Source organism: Cryphonectria parasitica (assembly GCF_011745365.1).
Source record: "Cryphonectria parasitica EP155 unplaced genomic scaffold M406scaffold_5, whole genome shotgun sequence".
NCBI classification, from domain to species: Eukaryota; Fungi; Ascomycota; class Sordariomycetes; order Diaporthales; family Cryphonectriaceae; genus Cryphonectria; species Cryphonectria parasitica.
In genome coordinates, this window is record NW_024468913.1 from 1,808,364 (window position 1) to 1,823,613 (window position 15,250).

At 53.7% G+C, this 15,250-nt stretch overlaps 4 protein-coding genes across 4 annotated transcripts; 2 read left to right on the plus strand and 2 right to left on the minus strand.

The window, feature by feature from the left end:
- Positions 1-141: 141 nt before the first annotated feature.
- On the minus strand, positions 142-2,208 carry M406DRAFT_259790 (general substrate transporter; the record flags this gene model as incomplete). Its single annotated transcript, XM_040917320.1, has 7 exons — positions 142-506; positions 579-780; positions 869-998; positions 1,065-1,496; positions 1,554-1,763; positions 1,850-2,020; positions 2,087-2,208. The coding sequence occupies 7 exons, from the start codon at positions 2,206-2,208 to the stop codon at positions 142-144; spliced, it is 1,632 nt and encodes a 543-aa protein (XP_040775517.1).
- Positions 2,209-3,254: 1,046 nt separating this feature from the next.
- M406DRAFT_291669 (uncharacterized protein) lies at positions 3,255-4,230 on the minus strand (the record flags this gene model as incomplete). The annotated part of the gene is made up of 5 exons (XM_040918981.1): positions 3,255-3,611; positions 3,729-3,825; positions 3,963-3,997; positions 4,065-4,098; positions 4,156-4,230. 5 exons carry the CDS (start codon positions 4,228-4,230, stop codon positions 3,547-3,549), a joined length of 306 nt encoding a protein of 101 aa, XP_040775518.1. The 3' UTR covers positions 3,255-3,546.
- A 720-nt stretch (positions 4,231-4,950) lies between these two features.
- On the plus strand, positions 4,951-7,762 carry M406DRAFT_258992 (RNA-binding domain-containing protein; the record flags this gene model as incomplete). The annotated part of the gene is made up of 4 exons (XM_040917267.1): positions 4,951-5,961; positions 6,198-6,941; positions 6,993-7,432; positions 7,504-7,762. The coding sequence occupies 4 exons, from the start codon at positions 4,951-4,953 to the stop codon at positions 7,760-7,762; spliced, it is 2,454 nt and encodes an 817-aa protein (XP_040775519.1).
- A 1,052-nt stretch (positions 7,763-8,814) lies between these two features.
- Positions 8,815-13,294, plus strand: M406DRAFT_351786 (uncharacterized protein). The gene is made up of 3 exons (XM_040922648.1): positions 8,815-9,596; positions 9,863-10,144; positions 10,366-13,294. Exons 1-3 carry the CDS (start codon positions 8,837-8,839, stop codon positions 12,933-12,935), a joined length of 3,612 nt encoding a protein of 1,203 aa, XP_040775520.1. The 5' UTR covers positions 8,815-8,836; the 3' UTR covers positions 12,936-13,294.
- The last annotated feature ends 1,956 nt before the right edge of the window (positions 13,295-15,250 follow it).

Below are 15,250 nucleotides of genomic sequence, written 5' to 3' on the forward strand. Positions count from 1 at the left end.
ACATCGAATCATCAAATTGCCGCCTGTCCCCCATTGCAGTTATGCCTATATGTTAAACCATGATCCCCTATTCCTGGCAAAAACACTTTTGATATTGAATTCTAGACTGAAGTTGGCTGACTCGAGGCAACCAACGGCCTCTCATGGCGCATCCTCGAAATGCTCAGCCTCATTACCCAGCTTGCCCCCATTATCTACCCCCCGTCTGGAACTCAGCGCTGCCAGGTGTTGTTCCCGCAGCTTCCTCGCTCGAGCACCGGAGCAGGTATCCCTCGTAGCACCGGCAACGATGTTGCCTTCAAAGAGTATGCCGACGCTCTCCAGCGGAACACCTTTCGTTTCTGGCACGCAGAACACTGCGTACACGAGCATCAGGGCACAACACGCGCCGAAGAGCAGGTAGGTGCCGAACGTGATATCCGCGAGCATAATGGGTGTGAGCTTGGCGATGACAAAGTTGAAGAGCCATTGTGTCATGAGGGAGGCTGCCATGACCAGGGAGCGCACTGAAAGGGAGGGTGAGAAGTCAGACATTGTCAAAACGTGGAGGTTTGTTGAACAAAAGGAAAATCACACACCATGATTGGGAGAGCACTCGGATGCCAAGATGAATGGTATCGGACCCCAACCAAATGAGTAGAACACAACAAAGAGATAGACGCAGATGATGGCGAAAATGTTGTTCCCCGACAGCGACTTGTCAGTGGGATGAACGGCCTGGTTGATCCCAATGTAGAACATTGCAAAGGCTTGGCCTGCAGCTCCGCAAATGAGAGACCACTAGATGGGTACGGGGCAATTGTCAGCTAACTCATGTGTACCATAATTTAAGTACTTATTGAGCATGGAGCTGTGGAAGGCAGCGTACCTTTCGTCCGGCCTGCTCAACACCAAACATCAAAGCAAGCGCGGTAAAGACCACCTTCACGACGCCATAGATACCTGTGGCAAAAAGACCTGCTGATGAGCTCGACAGGCCCACGCTTTCGAAGATTTGTCTGCAGCGGCAAATATCGGTCAGTACACTACAAAGACAAAGTGGTGACAAGTGAGGAATTGCTTACGGGCTGTAGTAGTTGATGCTATTTGTTCCGGTCCACTGTTGCCAGAACATAAGCACCACCCCGAGGCTGGCCTGGTAAAACATCTTCTTGTTCGAGCAAGCTGCCCTGGCCTGCATGCCGAGGGATAACTTCTCCTTGCCCTCAAAGTCCGCGACGATCTCATCCAGCTCCTCCCGCAGCGCAGGGTCGTCCTCCGGCACAGCACGAACATGCGACAGTGCCCGCCTGGCCTGTGAGATGCGGTTCTTCTCGACCAGCCAACGTGGAGATTCGTTCTGGAAAGAGACGAGGAGAAGCAGTAGGCCCGGTAGCATCTGCAGGGCGAAAGGGATGCGCCATTGTGCCGAGTTGTTGGGGTCAGTGATCTGTTTCGAAATGCCGTAGTTGATGAAGTAAGAGATCATGATTCCAGTGACGTTGAATAGTTGCATACTGTATGTCCCTATGTTAGTATAGCTCGTGTAGAGGGAGGGCCAGGGAGTCACAGACCATCCAATGCAGCGCCCTCGGATCTCTCGATTCGCATTCTCGCCAATATAAGTCGGCACCACAGCAGAAATGAGACCCACGCCAAAGCCACCAATGAATCGTCCGATGTAGAGCTGAGCTAGGCTCGTGGTGCCGATGGCGCAACAAGTCTGTATGATGGAGCCGGCCAGGAAGACGAGGTCGGCCAAGATGAGAGACCACTTGCGGCCGCTGTGCGGAAAGTTAATAAGAGCTCGGTATACCTAAAGAGGTCGTTCTGATAGAGGGGAAAGAGAGATAGAAAGAAAGGGCCTGACATCTTATCGCTCAGCCAGAATGAAGCTGCGGCGCCAAAGAAACAGCCTCCCTGAAGAACAGAGACGATGTTGCCCTGCAGATTGGCATACGAAGCGCTTTTGGAGTCAAGATCGAAAGAGTGTTGAAACGACTTCATGGTGAGGACTCCTCCGATGAGACCGGTATCCCAACTATTATGTCCCGTTAATGATTACCAAGATCGAGCCAGAAGAGCAAATTACAGCACAGCAGCTCACCCAAAAAGCATGCCTCCAAAGGAGGCCACAGCGGTGAGGACATAGGTCCGCCTGTGAGCCTGAATACTGCCCCAGATACTTTTGGGGGAAACCACCGCTATCGGCGACGAGTTAGACGGCATGATCAGAGGTGTCTCTTCGGTAGGGTCCCAATTCTGCGTGCTAGAACTTGAGGGTGTTGATGCCTCAGCGAGGCGAGGACGAACACTACTCATAATCCCTTCATGTGTTGATGTATAAGGGAAGAATTGAGGGTGAGCAAACAGAATCTCATCTTCAAAGATCTATTGACTTATTTCCAGCGGGAGAATAAACTCCCGATTCGAGACTCTGACTAGGCATGCTACCCAAGCATCTACTGCATGAGAGTGTCGTGCCTCGGTGGTGGCTCCGCCGAAGATGGAGTGGTGGAGGCCCTGACGTGACGGTCTCCCCCGCATCCCCAGAGCGCAGTGGGTCTGGGGGAAAATAGAGGGATTGTACTACTATGATTTCTTGGTGACGATGCTGCGCCTTGGTTTGTGAGAAGATCTGCGGCAAGAATTCTCGGCTCCAGCCATTTCAATTACTACAGTACTGCTTTTCACATTTTAGTGTGCCGCCCAGGACTTCGTTACTGAGCGACCGCAGAAATATACTTTTCATAGACCGCACGATAAGAAGCCGTTGCTACCTGTGCTGTGTTGCCTCCAGGTTCACAGACAACGCACTGGTCATCAAGCTTGCCACCCAATTGCACTCAAACGAAATGTGAGCACTGGCTATAAGTCTATGGACATTTATGCGCCATGTTGTGGATCAGTCAGCACTGTACCCCTTGAGCCCTGCCGTTTTAGGGGGCCAGTCACGCCAGTGCCTCCAGCTTTCCTGTTAGCATCGCGAGTAGAGGAGCGTAGTAGTATCGATGCTGCAATGATGATCATGCCAAGAGTTCAGTTAAGCACACATTAATTAAGTTGTTGCATGATTTCTCTTTTCACGGCGACCGAAGAATCGTTCAACTTCCAGGCTCCCTTGAGGTTTCTTCTGAGACAGGTGGACCTGCCGAGATGATAGGAATTCCGAAGCATTGCGCGCGGCGATCCCAGTTCACGATCCCACGTGTCAGTTTGAGACAACAAATTTCGGTTATGAAACTTGACGGGAACGCGACAGGAACGGGGAGTCTGATAATGGATTTATCTGCTTGCTGAGTACGTATCGAGTCTGAATTATGATGAAGGTATTACAACCAAAATAAAGGAAGCGGCTGCTCAGACCAGATCCAAAGGCAAGAAGAAGAAAAGGCAAAGGTGGCCGGCCGTATAACGTACAAGACATGCTCCCGTGCTTCCAAAATTGTTCATCAGGTCATATCATGGGCCTCATCCTCACGCGAAACGGACCTCTGTCGACCAGAACTGCACTGGCTCTACTAGATGTGCTCTGCCAAACAGCTGATGTCTCGTGCGCCAGCTTCTTTATTGTGTCTTGAAAAGAAGGATGGCGCAGTGGCCAAGGTAGAAGTATATGAAGTGCTTGGTTTCTGTCACGCTGTCAGCCCTTTTGTTCATGAGAACCAGACCTCGAGTGCTGTTCAAGCACAGGCCCATGAGGCGTAGAGGAGAAGTTTGGCAGGTAAGGCCTCAGCAGACAAGCATACCATGAGTGACAAAGCTGCCAAAGTTGCGGCCCACGATGCAGTGCCATGTGGGACCCTTCCGATCGTCGAATGTCTTCTTGATGTGTTGCGCAATGTCCTAAGATCATGCTCTTGTCAACCATCGTATGTTCTGACCTGGGGCAGAAAAGCGTATCGTCTTCGCGAGGGCCTGAGGGCACTAAGCCAAGGTTGGAGGGAATTCGGGATGTCTCGAGGGTCTTGGTTGAGGTGTACCTTCTCAATGGTGAACTTGGCCATGGCCTCCTGAGCTGTCCAGCCTTGTCAACAAATGGACGGTCTACTGCATGTACGGGAATGATTGACGAGCCCACTTACCCACTTCAACAGCCTCCTGCGACATCTCCTCCGTCTGAAAACCCAGCGTCAGCCTCAGGCAGTATCATCTCGAACAAATGAGAGCTCTCACCATATCAGCGCTCTTGATCTGAGGCACGAGCTTCTTCTCCCCAGCTCCGGGAGACGTTGGGCTTGCTTCAACCATGGCTGTAAAGGGTTCCTTGGAGTCGGTAGAGCTGAGATCGGCCATGTTAAGCAGTTGAGCAATCGAAGGAGAGGAAGACCACAGACATGCCCAGGTGACGTCGAAAAGGAAGACAGATGGGTAGAGAAACGCTCGATCAAGTGCCGGCAGACTAATGTCGTGCCAAGTCGCGAGTGGATCGAAGGGGGAAATGTCGTACCTTAGAATTGCTGGCAAGAGCACAGTACGTTCAACTGTGCATGTAACAACAGAGAGAAGTGGTGGGCGTTGTGCGTTGTTGTCAACGTCTTATTATTTATCGTAGGATCAATGTTTTGGACCAGCCTCAGCGTTGCACAAGCTAAAGCAACACCACACAAGATAGTCGAAATGACGACCCCTGAAAATGAGGCTACGTGCGGCAGGCAAAAGCAACCTTGGGTGCGGGAAGCACTTGCAGGGGAGGTCTGGCTGCCGCTCTTGCATTAAGCAGGGCTACCAATCACTTACGCCTGCTTCGCTGAAGACCCGCTGAAAAATTTCTGGCAGAACGCCTCGTCTGTCGTGGTTTTGGTACCTTCCTCGCATGCTCTTTCTCTTTCTCTCTTCCTCTCATGCCATCTGCATCAACAACCATTTTCATCCAATACTCAACTACTACGACCTGCATCACGAAGAAATGTCCGTATGACTTGCAGTTCTATAAACGCGCAATCTGTTGGTCAATTCTGCGCTGCAGCCATGGAGTCGTCGCGCCTGTTCGTCAAAAACCTGCCCCCAACTATCAATGAGTCCGACTTTCGGAAACACTTTTCGACAGGCGGTCGACAAGTTACTGATGTCAAGTTGATTGCGAAGAGGAGGATTGGCTATGTCGGCTACAAGACGCCCGAGGAGGCTGCCAAGGCCGTCAAGTACTTCAACAAGTCTTACATACGCATGTCTAAAATATCTGTCGAGCCAGCCCGGCCCATCTCAGACCCTACCCTTCCCACCCTACACAAGATCGAACATGTTGCGGGCCGGCTTCCCACGCCAGAACCCGAGCCAAAGGCGAAGAACAAGATCGAGGCGGACAGCAAGAAGAGGAAGAGAGAGGAACTGGATCCAGCCGATCCCAAACTGAGAGAGTACCTCGATGTGATGCGTCCGGGTCAGACGACTTCTAGCAAACTTGAGGGTATACTTGGGCAACCTACAGAAGAGGCGGACGTTGTATTGCCAATCGTACCTGTGGAAGCTGAGAGCGACGACGAATACGAGGAAATCCCAACTCACAAATCGAAGCGTCAGAAGGAGGATGTGCAACACACAGTGCCCTCTGCGCCTCCAGCAGCAGCAGCAGCACCCAGCTCTGCCGGTAATGATTTGCAACCAGCAGCTAAAGACGCAATGAAGGAGCCAGAGCCAGGACTAGCGGACGCCACGGATGATGACTGGTTGAGGTCACGCACAAACAGATTACTCGACCTGGTTGACCCTGATGACCCAGCAGCTCTGGCCGCGGTCGCATCGCGTCCAAGTCAACAGCCTGCCGAGCCTACTGGCATTCTGCCATCGGAAGACACCGGTATGATTGATGCCGGCGCAGAGCCGGAATCGCCTGATGAGCCAGCCACCGTGCAAATAGATGGGGACAGTGCAACAGAACAAGTCCGTCGCACAGCGAGGCTGTTCGTCCGGAACCTACCTTTCAAGGTTACTGAGGCTGAACTCCGAGACCATTTCTCCAAGTACGGCGACGTTGAAGAGGTAAGCCCCCCCTCCGTCTCCCCTTCCTCACTACTTCTTTTCGTCCTCCCATGTTGTGATGAACCCCAGATAGGGACAGCTTATGCTCAAAGCATTTGATGAGAACCTGGGTCGAGTATTTTAGTAGATGCTTCGCTCTTCTGAACATAGGGATATGGTTTTTTCTTGGTTTTTTTTTTCTTCTGCATACTCGAGAAAACAAGCTGCCGAAAGTCTCCCGCTGACTTTACTCATAGCTCCATGTTCCCGTCGCTGCTTCTGGCCAAGGTAAGGGATTTGCTCACGTTTCCTTTGCGGATCCAGAATCCGCCATCGCCGCCTTGCAGGATGTCGATGGCAAACCTTTTCAGGGTCGCCTCCTCCATGTCATTCCTGGTCAGCCCAAGAAGGATCATCAGTTGGATGAGTTTGCCATTTCACAGCTGCCGCTGAAGAAACAAAATCTCCTGCGCAAGAAGGCTCAAGCAACAACGAGTACCTTCAACTGGAATTCGTTGTACATGAACCAAGATGCCGTGCTCGCCTCAACAGCAGATCGGCTTGGCGTGTCCAAATCGGAGCTGCTCGACCCTACATCGACCGATGCTGCTGTGAAACAGGCTGTAGCCGAGACACAAATCATCACAGATACCAAGAGCTACTTTGCCACCCACGGCGTGAATCTTGACGCCTTCAAATCCCAGAAGAAGGGAGATACGGCGATTTTGGTCAAGAACTTCCCCTATGGCACTACACTCGAGGAATTGCGGAAGTTATTTGAGGAAGCCGCAGGCGGCAATGTTCTCCAGGTGCTGATGCCACCCAGTAAGACCATTGCCATCGTGCAATTCTCACAGCCAGTAGCGTGCAGAACGGCGTTTGCGAAGCTAGCCTATAGGCGTATGGGATCTTCGATCTTGTTCCTCGAGAAGGCGCCTGCAGATCTGCTCGCAGATCATCAACAACCAATCACAAACACCCAAACAGATCGCCACACTGGCGTACAGAAAGTCTCTGCTACTGATCTCTTAGAGCGGGAGGATGACGGGGAGACCGGAGAGACCGGGTCCTTATACGTCAGAAACTTGAATTTTGACACAACAACAGCTCAGTTGGCCGAGGCTTTCACGTCTTTGGACGGATTCGTCCGCGCACAAGTAAAGACAAAATTGGATCCCAAGAAGCCAGGCCAGGTGCTGAGCATGGGGTTTGGTTTTGTTCATTTCCGCTCCCAGGCACAGGCTGAGGCTGCCCTGAAGGTCATGGACGGCTATGTCCTGGATGGCCATACTCTTGGAGTCAAGGCTTCCCACAAGGGGCTTGACGCAGCCGAGGAGAGACGCCGGGAGGACAAGGCCAAAAAGGGCCAGAGAACCAAGATTGTCATCAAGAACCTGGCATTCGAGGCGTCCAAGACTGATCTTCGGCGGTTGCTCGGGACTTATGGCAAGCTCAGAGTCGTCCGCATTCCAAAGAAATTTGGCAACTCATCGTATGGGTGCTCCCTTTCCTCTCTAGACACGCGCCATTTTTAGTACTTTGCTAACGTATGTGAATAAACAGACGAGGATTCGCGTTTGCGGAGTTCGAGTCGCCACGGGATGCAGAGAACTGCATCAAGTCTCTTAAAGATACCCATTTACTTGGTCGCAGACTCGTGTTGGATTACGCTGAAGCTGAGGCGGTTGATGCAGAAGAAGAAATCGCCAAGATGCAGAAGAAGATTGGGGGCCAGGTCAACAAGGTTGCGGTCCAGAAACTCACCGGGAAGGGGGCCAGACAGAGATTTGAGATCGGGGATGAAAATGAGGACGACGCATAAGGCTGAGGTCTCTCTTGATAAACCTTTTTGGGGGCTCGTGGGTCCTACGCCAATCCCGAAATATGCTTGGACTCGAGTACTAGAGGTATTCGTTCCGTACTTGTGGGTTGTGACTCGTGTGTCTTGCTCACCATCCCTTGCTCAGCCCGCCAACCAACAAAACCCTCCCCTAACAAACAATTGGAACGTCCCTCCCTCTGCTTAATTCTCCTGCTTGGAAAATGATGTCTGTAGCTAATCTTGTTCGCATGCCTCACACGTCGGGAAAACAGGGAACCCCCCTCCGAGCCTCATCAGGGCCCTTGTCATCAACCTATCATTTCCCCTACGTTCCTTCGCATAAGATGTGTCTGTACTATACTATAGTTTTCTTCACTGGCAGATCTCACCTGCATGGCAGTACCGAGACCAGTGGCGTTTTCTAGAATTCGGCGTTGCCCAGCCCTTGAGACTATGCGTTACCTGATGAGGGCAAGCCCTACTACAGCAGCCGTCTCCCCGCAGAAGGGAGTGAACAACTTGGTGCAGATTAGGTGCACGACAAGAGGGGGTGAGGGTGTGAAGGGGTGAAGGGGAGGGGGGAGGGAGGAACTCGAATGGTCAGATGGCCTTTGTAGCAATGTTATCGTCATGGTAATGTAGAAGCCGTCTGTCTCCCTACGATAGGCAGACTGTCCAGCGGATCGAGAGGTCCACTCTCTGTGGGAGGGAGGTGAGCAGGACTATTTCTGAAATAAGTATCTTATACTCTCACACTCGCCTGCTTTCCTCGCCACGGAGGAGAAATTCCTTTCCCCCCCGCAGCCGACATTCTTTCCAGCTCCCCATTGTCATTCCTTCTTCTCTTCTTCCTTTCTTCACGTTCCTTACGCTTCGATAGCATTTTGTGGTATTGCCCGTATCACAGCAACTATTCATTCTTTACAGCAAATATCCTGACGTTTTCATGTTTTTGAATTCCTAAAGATTGAACGATAGGAAAAAGAAAGAGAAAAAAAAAAGAGGAGCGTGCATGGGCTCTGTGTGTATGCATATCTCACGAGGAATCAGCTGAAGAAAAAAAGATCTTACGCTATGGATGCTCGTCGACCTGTTTTGTCTTCTCAACCTTATCCTCCCTCCTCCGTTCCTACTACCCAGTCCCTGGCGGCGGAGTATGGTGGTGACACGACCAGCTTGATTTCGCATGATGGCGGACACACCGGCACCACTGTCCCTCCTACAACCACTTCTACCGTCGTCGGTGCCTCCACTGCTGCTTCCACCTCGGGCTCCACGTCCAGCACAGGCTGTCTGAGCGATGGCACGGTCGGAAGCACAAGCAGCACGAGGCAGCCACTCCAGGAGTCGACAGGCAATGCCCAGCACCAGCCCCAGCAGCAGCAGCAGCAGCAGCAGCAGCAACAGCAACAGCAACAGCATCATCACCACCAGCACCAGCACCACCACCACCACCAAGTCCCCTCGCTGTATCCTCCCGGCCAGTATCCCCTGCCCTCTCTCCAGCCCATCTCGAGGTCCTGCACGCCAGCCCTCTCGTCCACGCCCTCTCTTTCCATCCTGACGGGTCCCCTTCCGGCGCCGCCAATCCTAGCGTCCAACGCGCCGCCGCACCCTGCTGCAGCTGCAGCTGCAGCGTCTGCTGGGTCAGGATCGACAGCGGCGGCTTCCGGGTCGACGTCCTCGCTGAGGGTGCGGCGGTACCATGAGCTTGTGCAGAAGCGGAACCGGAACCCCATCTATGACTGTCCCGAATTTGCACAATACAGGCTCAAGCAGAAAGATAAGGACCGGCAGGTATGGCCGGACGTGCTCGAGCATGCGTTTCTAGATGGTGAGATTTTCTTGATTTTCTTTTTTCTTCCCTTGAGTCCCTCTCCCTCCCTGGATTACTTCCATCAACGGCCCCACCAGGCTCCCTCTCCCTCCCTGGCCTGCAATCTTGCCCACCAAGGGAAAAGGGGAGAGGGAGAGAGAGAGAGAGAGAGAGAGAGAGAGAGAGAGAGAGAGAGAGAGAGAGGAAGAAAGAGAGAGGCAGTTAGTATTCAGTGTATGAGATGTTAGACACACACGCACAAAACTGACAATGAAGCCACAAAGCCCTCCTGCTCATTCTCCATATGGGCCGCCGCAAGTTCTACATGGGCGGCAAGCAGCACGGCCGCAACATGATCATCTCGGAATACATCTGGCTGCGGTGGGTGGCCACATTGCCGCCGGGGACGAGCCCCAGCAAGATCTGCGAGCTCCACGGCAAGGATGGGCGCCCGCTGAACCTCCCGGATGAGCACCCGGGAAAGTATCACGACATGTACCGGAAGCGGAAGCAGGTGTCGAGCCATATCCAGGTTCTGAAAGGGTTCTTTAGACTCAACTGGGCTTGTAAGTTTTGGATCTCACCCTGTTCTCATTGTGGTCGGGATTCACTGTACGAGAGTGTCACAACGATTTGCCTTTTTTGAGGTTATGATGAGTGTATAGGGATATTGCTTGGAACTCACATAGCTTTCACTTTTTTTTTTTTTCTTTCTTCGTCTTCTTTCTGCCAAGTAACACCTTTCTCTGCCACATCGAACAAGAAACTGATCATCCACTACCTGCAGACAACTTTCTCTTCTCCAAAGGTAAGGAGGAAGGCTCCAAGGACAAAAACAAGCAGCCCGCCCCAAACAGGTGGTATAAAGAGAATACCGACCAGCGCTCCTTCAAGGGAGACCCAGTGCTTACGGCCCTGGAGCGCAAGCAACTCCCCACCGTGCGGCCCAACTATGAGTATTTCCGGCAGCTTCTGGCTATGGACACGAAAGTACAGGTTCGGCCGTCCACCTGTTGGATCTACGTCGCCAACACGTCGCTGCGCGACCAGCCCTCCTCTTCGCCGTCCCTGGTCCCTTCCAGCTGTGACACAAAGAAGTCCATCCTCACCAAGGAGGGCCTTTGTGAGGCTGAAGACGGCGGCAGCGACAGCGGTGGCGTGTACGGTACGGGCCAAGCCCACGGCACAAACACCGTCATTAACACGTACCATACGCGCAAGGGGCTCCTGTTCCGGGAGGACTTCCCCCACCGGTACGCCTTCAACAACCCTCCGGTGGGAGAGGAGAGCCCCTGGACGCAGCGCGAGCGCGAGGTGCGCAATATCCGCCACAAGCTTCTGCACGAGTACGCGTGGCCTCTCAAGCAGACCGAGTCGTCCTCGGCGCGGGAGGTCCTGGACGAATGGGAGGTGGAACACCCAGACCTACACGCCATGCTCAGCGGGGTCATGGAGCAGCACAATCTGCAGAACGCGCACGCGCTGCCGGTGAACAAGCTGTGCGACATCATCCACGTCGACGTCACGTTCGACGTCCACCGCGTACACTCCCTGCCCGAGGGCACCAGCTTCGAGTGGCCCTTCAAGATCAGCGTCGCGCAGCCCGGGCTGATGGGCCACGACTGGCGCGTGCGGACGTGGCTGGAGCGGCCCGTCGAGCTGGCGCGCAACACCTCTGGCAAGGGCGAGGTGGCCCGGGGCGAGGGCATGGTGAGGACCAAGCACGAGAAGGCCATGATGAACGAGATGACACACATGAGGGGCTGCGGCGACGACAATCCTCACTGCGATTGTCGCAACAGGCACATGAGCAGTGTGTGGCTTGTGCCGATCCCGGCCAACACCTGGGCTGAGTCGCTGGGGCTGTGTGCGCAATTCCCACGGTATCTGGTGCCCAAGAAACGAGGCTCAGGCCGCCTGCGGAGGGAGGATGAGATGCCAGAGTCGGACACCGTCACCCAGATGGACTTGATGCGGGGCACAGCCATGTTCCAGGAGCTGTGGTCCAGCGCGCCCGTGCCGGCCGGCTCGCTGGAGCAGCCTTCATGGACGCGCAGGGCGGTGATCCTGTGGACATTCAACACGATCCACTTCTTCGACAAGGACAACAACCTGTGTGAGACGCCTGCGGGCACACAGTGGCGGTTCCTGTCAGCTGTCGATCCCCTCTCTGCGGTGCACCAGGAGAGGATGCTTCTCGATGCTGCCCCTCACAACGACCGCGGCGTCATGTCACCCTCGCCTTCGTACCAACAGCTTCTCAACAGCCAGATGGCCGAGAACATGAGCGCCGTGTGGGGTCTTCCCTCGGCGGGAGGTGTCCACTCCGCTCCACCGTCTATGCCAGTGTCGCCCATGGCAGCATATGGCCCGTCCCCCATCCACGTTCATGGCAGCTTTTCCAATGGTCTCGTCACCCCTCCTGCGTCGGCCACGCTCCCCTCCACGTATGCCTTTGAGGGCGCCACCAGTCTCCTGCAGTCGCAAGGCCTCGCTGGTGAGCACATGGGCTATATGCCAGTGACCTCTGTCGATGCCAAGTCCAGTTTCGTGGCCGACAGCTTGTACACGGCCCCGTTCCTTCCAGGCACAACACATAGCACGTTTTATGACGAGGCGGATGATAATGAGAGCGACACGACCCTGCCTGGCGAGACAACTGACCTGGCCGGGTTTGGCGCCCATCAGTGGTCCAACTTGAACACCACTGCTCACAACACCAACAGCGCAGTAGCCCTGGACTGGGACAACCACGCCCTCCACAGTCTCTCCATGGTTGCCCAGGGGATGGCTGGCAGCGAATGCGACGCCAGAACGACTTCGTTTGAGGAGGATGTGCAGCAGCTGCAACAATCGTATGATCCCTTTGCTCAGCTGCGAGCCGAGGCAAGGGAGCGCAGAATGCACTCACCTGACCACTACTCGAGGCAGTATCTGCATCCGCTGCGGGAGAGCATCGAGCTGAAGAGAGCACGACAGGAAAGCGGCAGTGATCACCAGGTAGGCACCAGCAGCCAGGCACACCACGAGACTCTTGCTCCGCATCTGGGCCAGTCGGCGACTGGTTGGGACGACGATGTGGTCCACAACCACTACTCGCAGTCCCATGGCGACGATAGGCTAGTAGCAATCAGCGAGTCAAACAAGCCGCTTCAGGATTATGGATCAGTGAGCTTGAGTCCTCTGCTGAATCGCAAGAGGCGCCGAGAGGACGACGACGACGGCAGCAACAAATACGACCCGGGTCCCATGCCGAGCTATCCGCACCGCGACAACGGCAGATACATGCCGACAACCATCACTGATCGTCAGGAGGACCAGACCTGGTCGTTACAGGAGTCGCGCGGACCAGAGTAGAACAGAAAGACACACACGCACTCTCTCTCTCAGAGATTCAAGCGGAAGTCTCTGTGTACGGATGGCGATGCCGTGCTGCTATCTTACTTCGCATCCTCCTCCTCCTCCTCCTCTTTAATTCTGTGGGCCAGAAAAGGCGACGGGGACAGGTCTAGGCTGTGACAGCGTTACGGAGTTTTGGATTTATTCACTCACCAGGCAATAAACCTAGTCAGGATGTCAGGCGTTTCATGTTTTTTTCCCCTTCACATTTTCTTTCGTTTCCCCCGCAAGATATAGGAGACCGGGTCCAAAGGGACAGGCAAAATCGGCTCTGGCTAGTATTTAGGTACTGCTAGTAAGTACCCAGGGTATATCTCAAAGCTGGATCTTCTCCACGGCATGTTTTTGTCGGAAATGTGTCCCATGTTGTTATAGGTTTGAAGTCGTGATCCCTTGAGCACCAGTGCAAGGTACCCCACGATAAGCAGGCGGCAAGAGATGTGGCGTGAAACGCATTAATTGGTTCTCGAGCGGTCCATCTCATGGTTTGCGAAAAGCAGATCGTTTCTGTGTTTCCCAGGCATTTTGAGATGATCAAGTTGGTCCTCAATGTTGCGTTTGGCGAAACAAGAATTGTGGACCTGGAGTACAGTTATTGTATGAGCAAACATTTCGAGATGACTTCGCTCGCGTTACCACTTTCCCCCCACTGAGTCAGTGATGATTCCCCCCGCCCCCTTCTATTTCTTTCTTTTTAATGTTTCGAGGAGTGATCGTTACAAGGCTGGCCACCAGTAAACGTGTTCCTGTAGATCGTTCATCGCCACTTGGAATGAGGGATGCACGGCATGCCAGCGATCATCGAAGCTTGTTTCAAGTTAGGGATCGAGCGTGTGTCGTTGTAAATGGTGGGCAAGCGCGGTCCAGGTTCCCCTCCTCTTACACCTCAAGGAATATAGATAAGGGGGGCATGACAGTGGCTTGCCCCTTATCGATAGAGGCTTCATAGGTGACACACTCCTTTTTCATTGGTCTCTGCATCCGCGACCGCACAATATAAGGAGGCGTTTCAGACCAGCGATAGTTGAGGGTGTCGGCTCGGCTCATCCTTGCAAGTATTGACACACTTGCAAATACTGTGACTAGGACGCAGGATGATTGCTGCCCGGACTGCGAGGGGTAAACTTCAACAATAAAAAAAAAAGAGCGTCGTAATCAGTTTCGAGAGATTGAAACAGTCTCGTCCAGGTATACCCGGGCACAATTGGTGCCATGATCATCAGAGCCAGCAGTGTGTGCAAACGAGAGTTGCGATGACTCTTCGGCCCGCAAAACAAAGCTTATTGTTGCAAGTTGTGCAAAACGCAGTAGGGACGGGGTCGACATTTTCCAATGAAGGTGGTGTGTTGGGATGGATCTTGGGACGAAATCGCGTTTATGCCAAATGAGGTTGGCGGTGCCCAAGCGCCGACTCCAGCCATTCATTCTCTTTCAAACGAGGAAGGACGATGGCCTCAAAGTAGTAACCTTCCCGCCCCTCGCGCCTTCTGCCCAACCGAGTAAGAAGAGGAACCCGTGGTCTCATCTGCTGCTCGTGGTTGGCAGGTGGTGGCGGGTGAGTGCCGAGCCACAGCAGGCAGGCTGACCATAATCGTGGCGTGTGTTCATCAGGTCGGTGGGAACGAAGGAGAAAGAAAGAAAAAACAGGACAGGCTGGTTTCAGGTGGGCCGAAGTGCCGGCGAAGGCTTCAACGACCTCTATATTATTTCGCGCAAAAAGAGTCATCCCATGGCAGCCATGGTGGTGTGTAGTTGACTCGTAGAATTATGACTCAACGATCCATTGTACAGCGTGTACAGTTGACGACGTTGACGACTTGCGGGGTCTCGCCGCAACAGAGGCCAAAGTGCTGACAACGACTGGACGGTGATGGTCGCAGCTATAGCCGCCGGCCTCTGCGACCGTGCATGTCCCACTGGCGGCTGATCACCTGCGGGAGCTCCCTAGCGAGTAGAGATAGTCAACATGGGTTCAAGGTGTTGCAAGTAGCATCGGGAAACCCGCAAGCCACGGCGTTGTTGGTGATATGAAATGAGTGGTCCAAATGTGTCGACAAGGCAGGTGTGGGTCGTTCGACGAACCCTGCCAAGGTGCAAAACCAGTGGTTCTCGATGGCTGGCTGCCAAGGGCTGCAGGGGTCTGTGCACGGACCAGGCAGGCCAGCTCACCGTACATGAACTGGGAGATAGAGGGACGTACTTGCCAACTGGCATTACTCTGGATACTTGCCATGCAGCGCTCGAAGTCGTCTGAGAAAAGGCCATCGCCAAAA

What these genes read in the sequence shown, in the direction of transcription:
- M406DRAFT_351786 (XM_040922648.1), top strand. Translation starts at nt 8,837, where the DNA reads ATGGATGCTCGTCGACCTGTTTTGTCTTCTCAACCTTATCCTCCCTCC. An exon ending in CGAGCATGCGTTTCTAGATG is followed by an intron (nt 9,597 to 9,862) that starts GTGAGATTTTCT and finishes GAAGCCACAAAG; the next exon opens with CCCTCCTGCTCATTCTCCAT. An exon ending in CTTTAGACTCAACTGGGCTT is followed by an intron (nt 10,145 to 10,365) that starts GTAAGTTTTGGA and finishes CACTACCTGCAG; the next exon opens with ACAACTTTCTCTTCTCCAAA.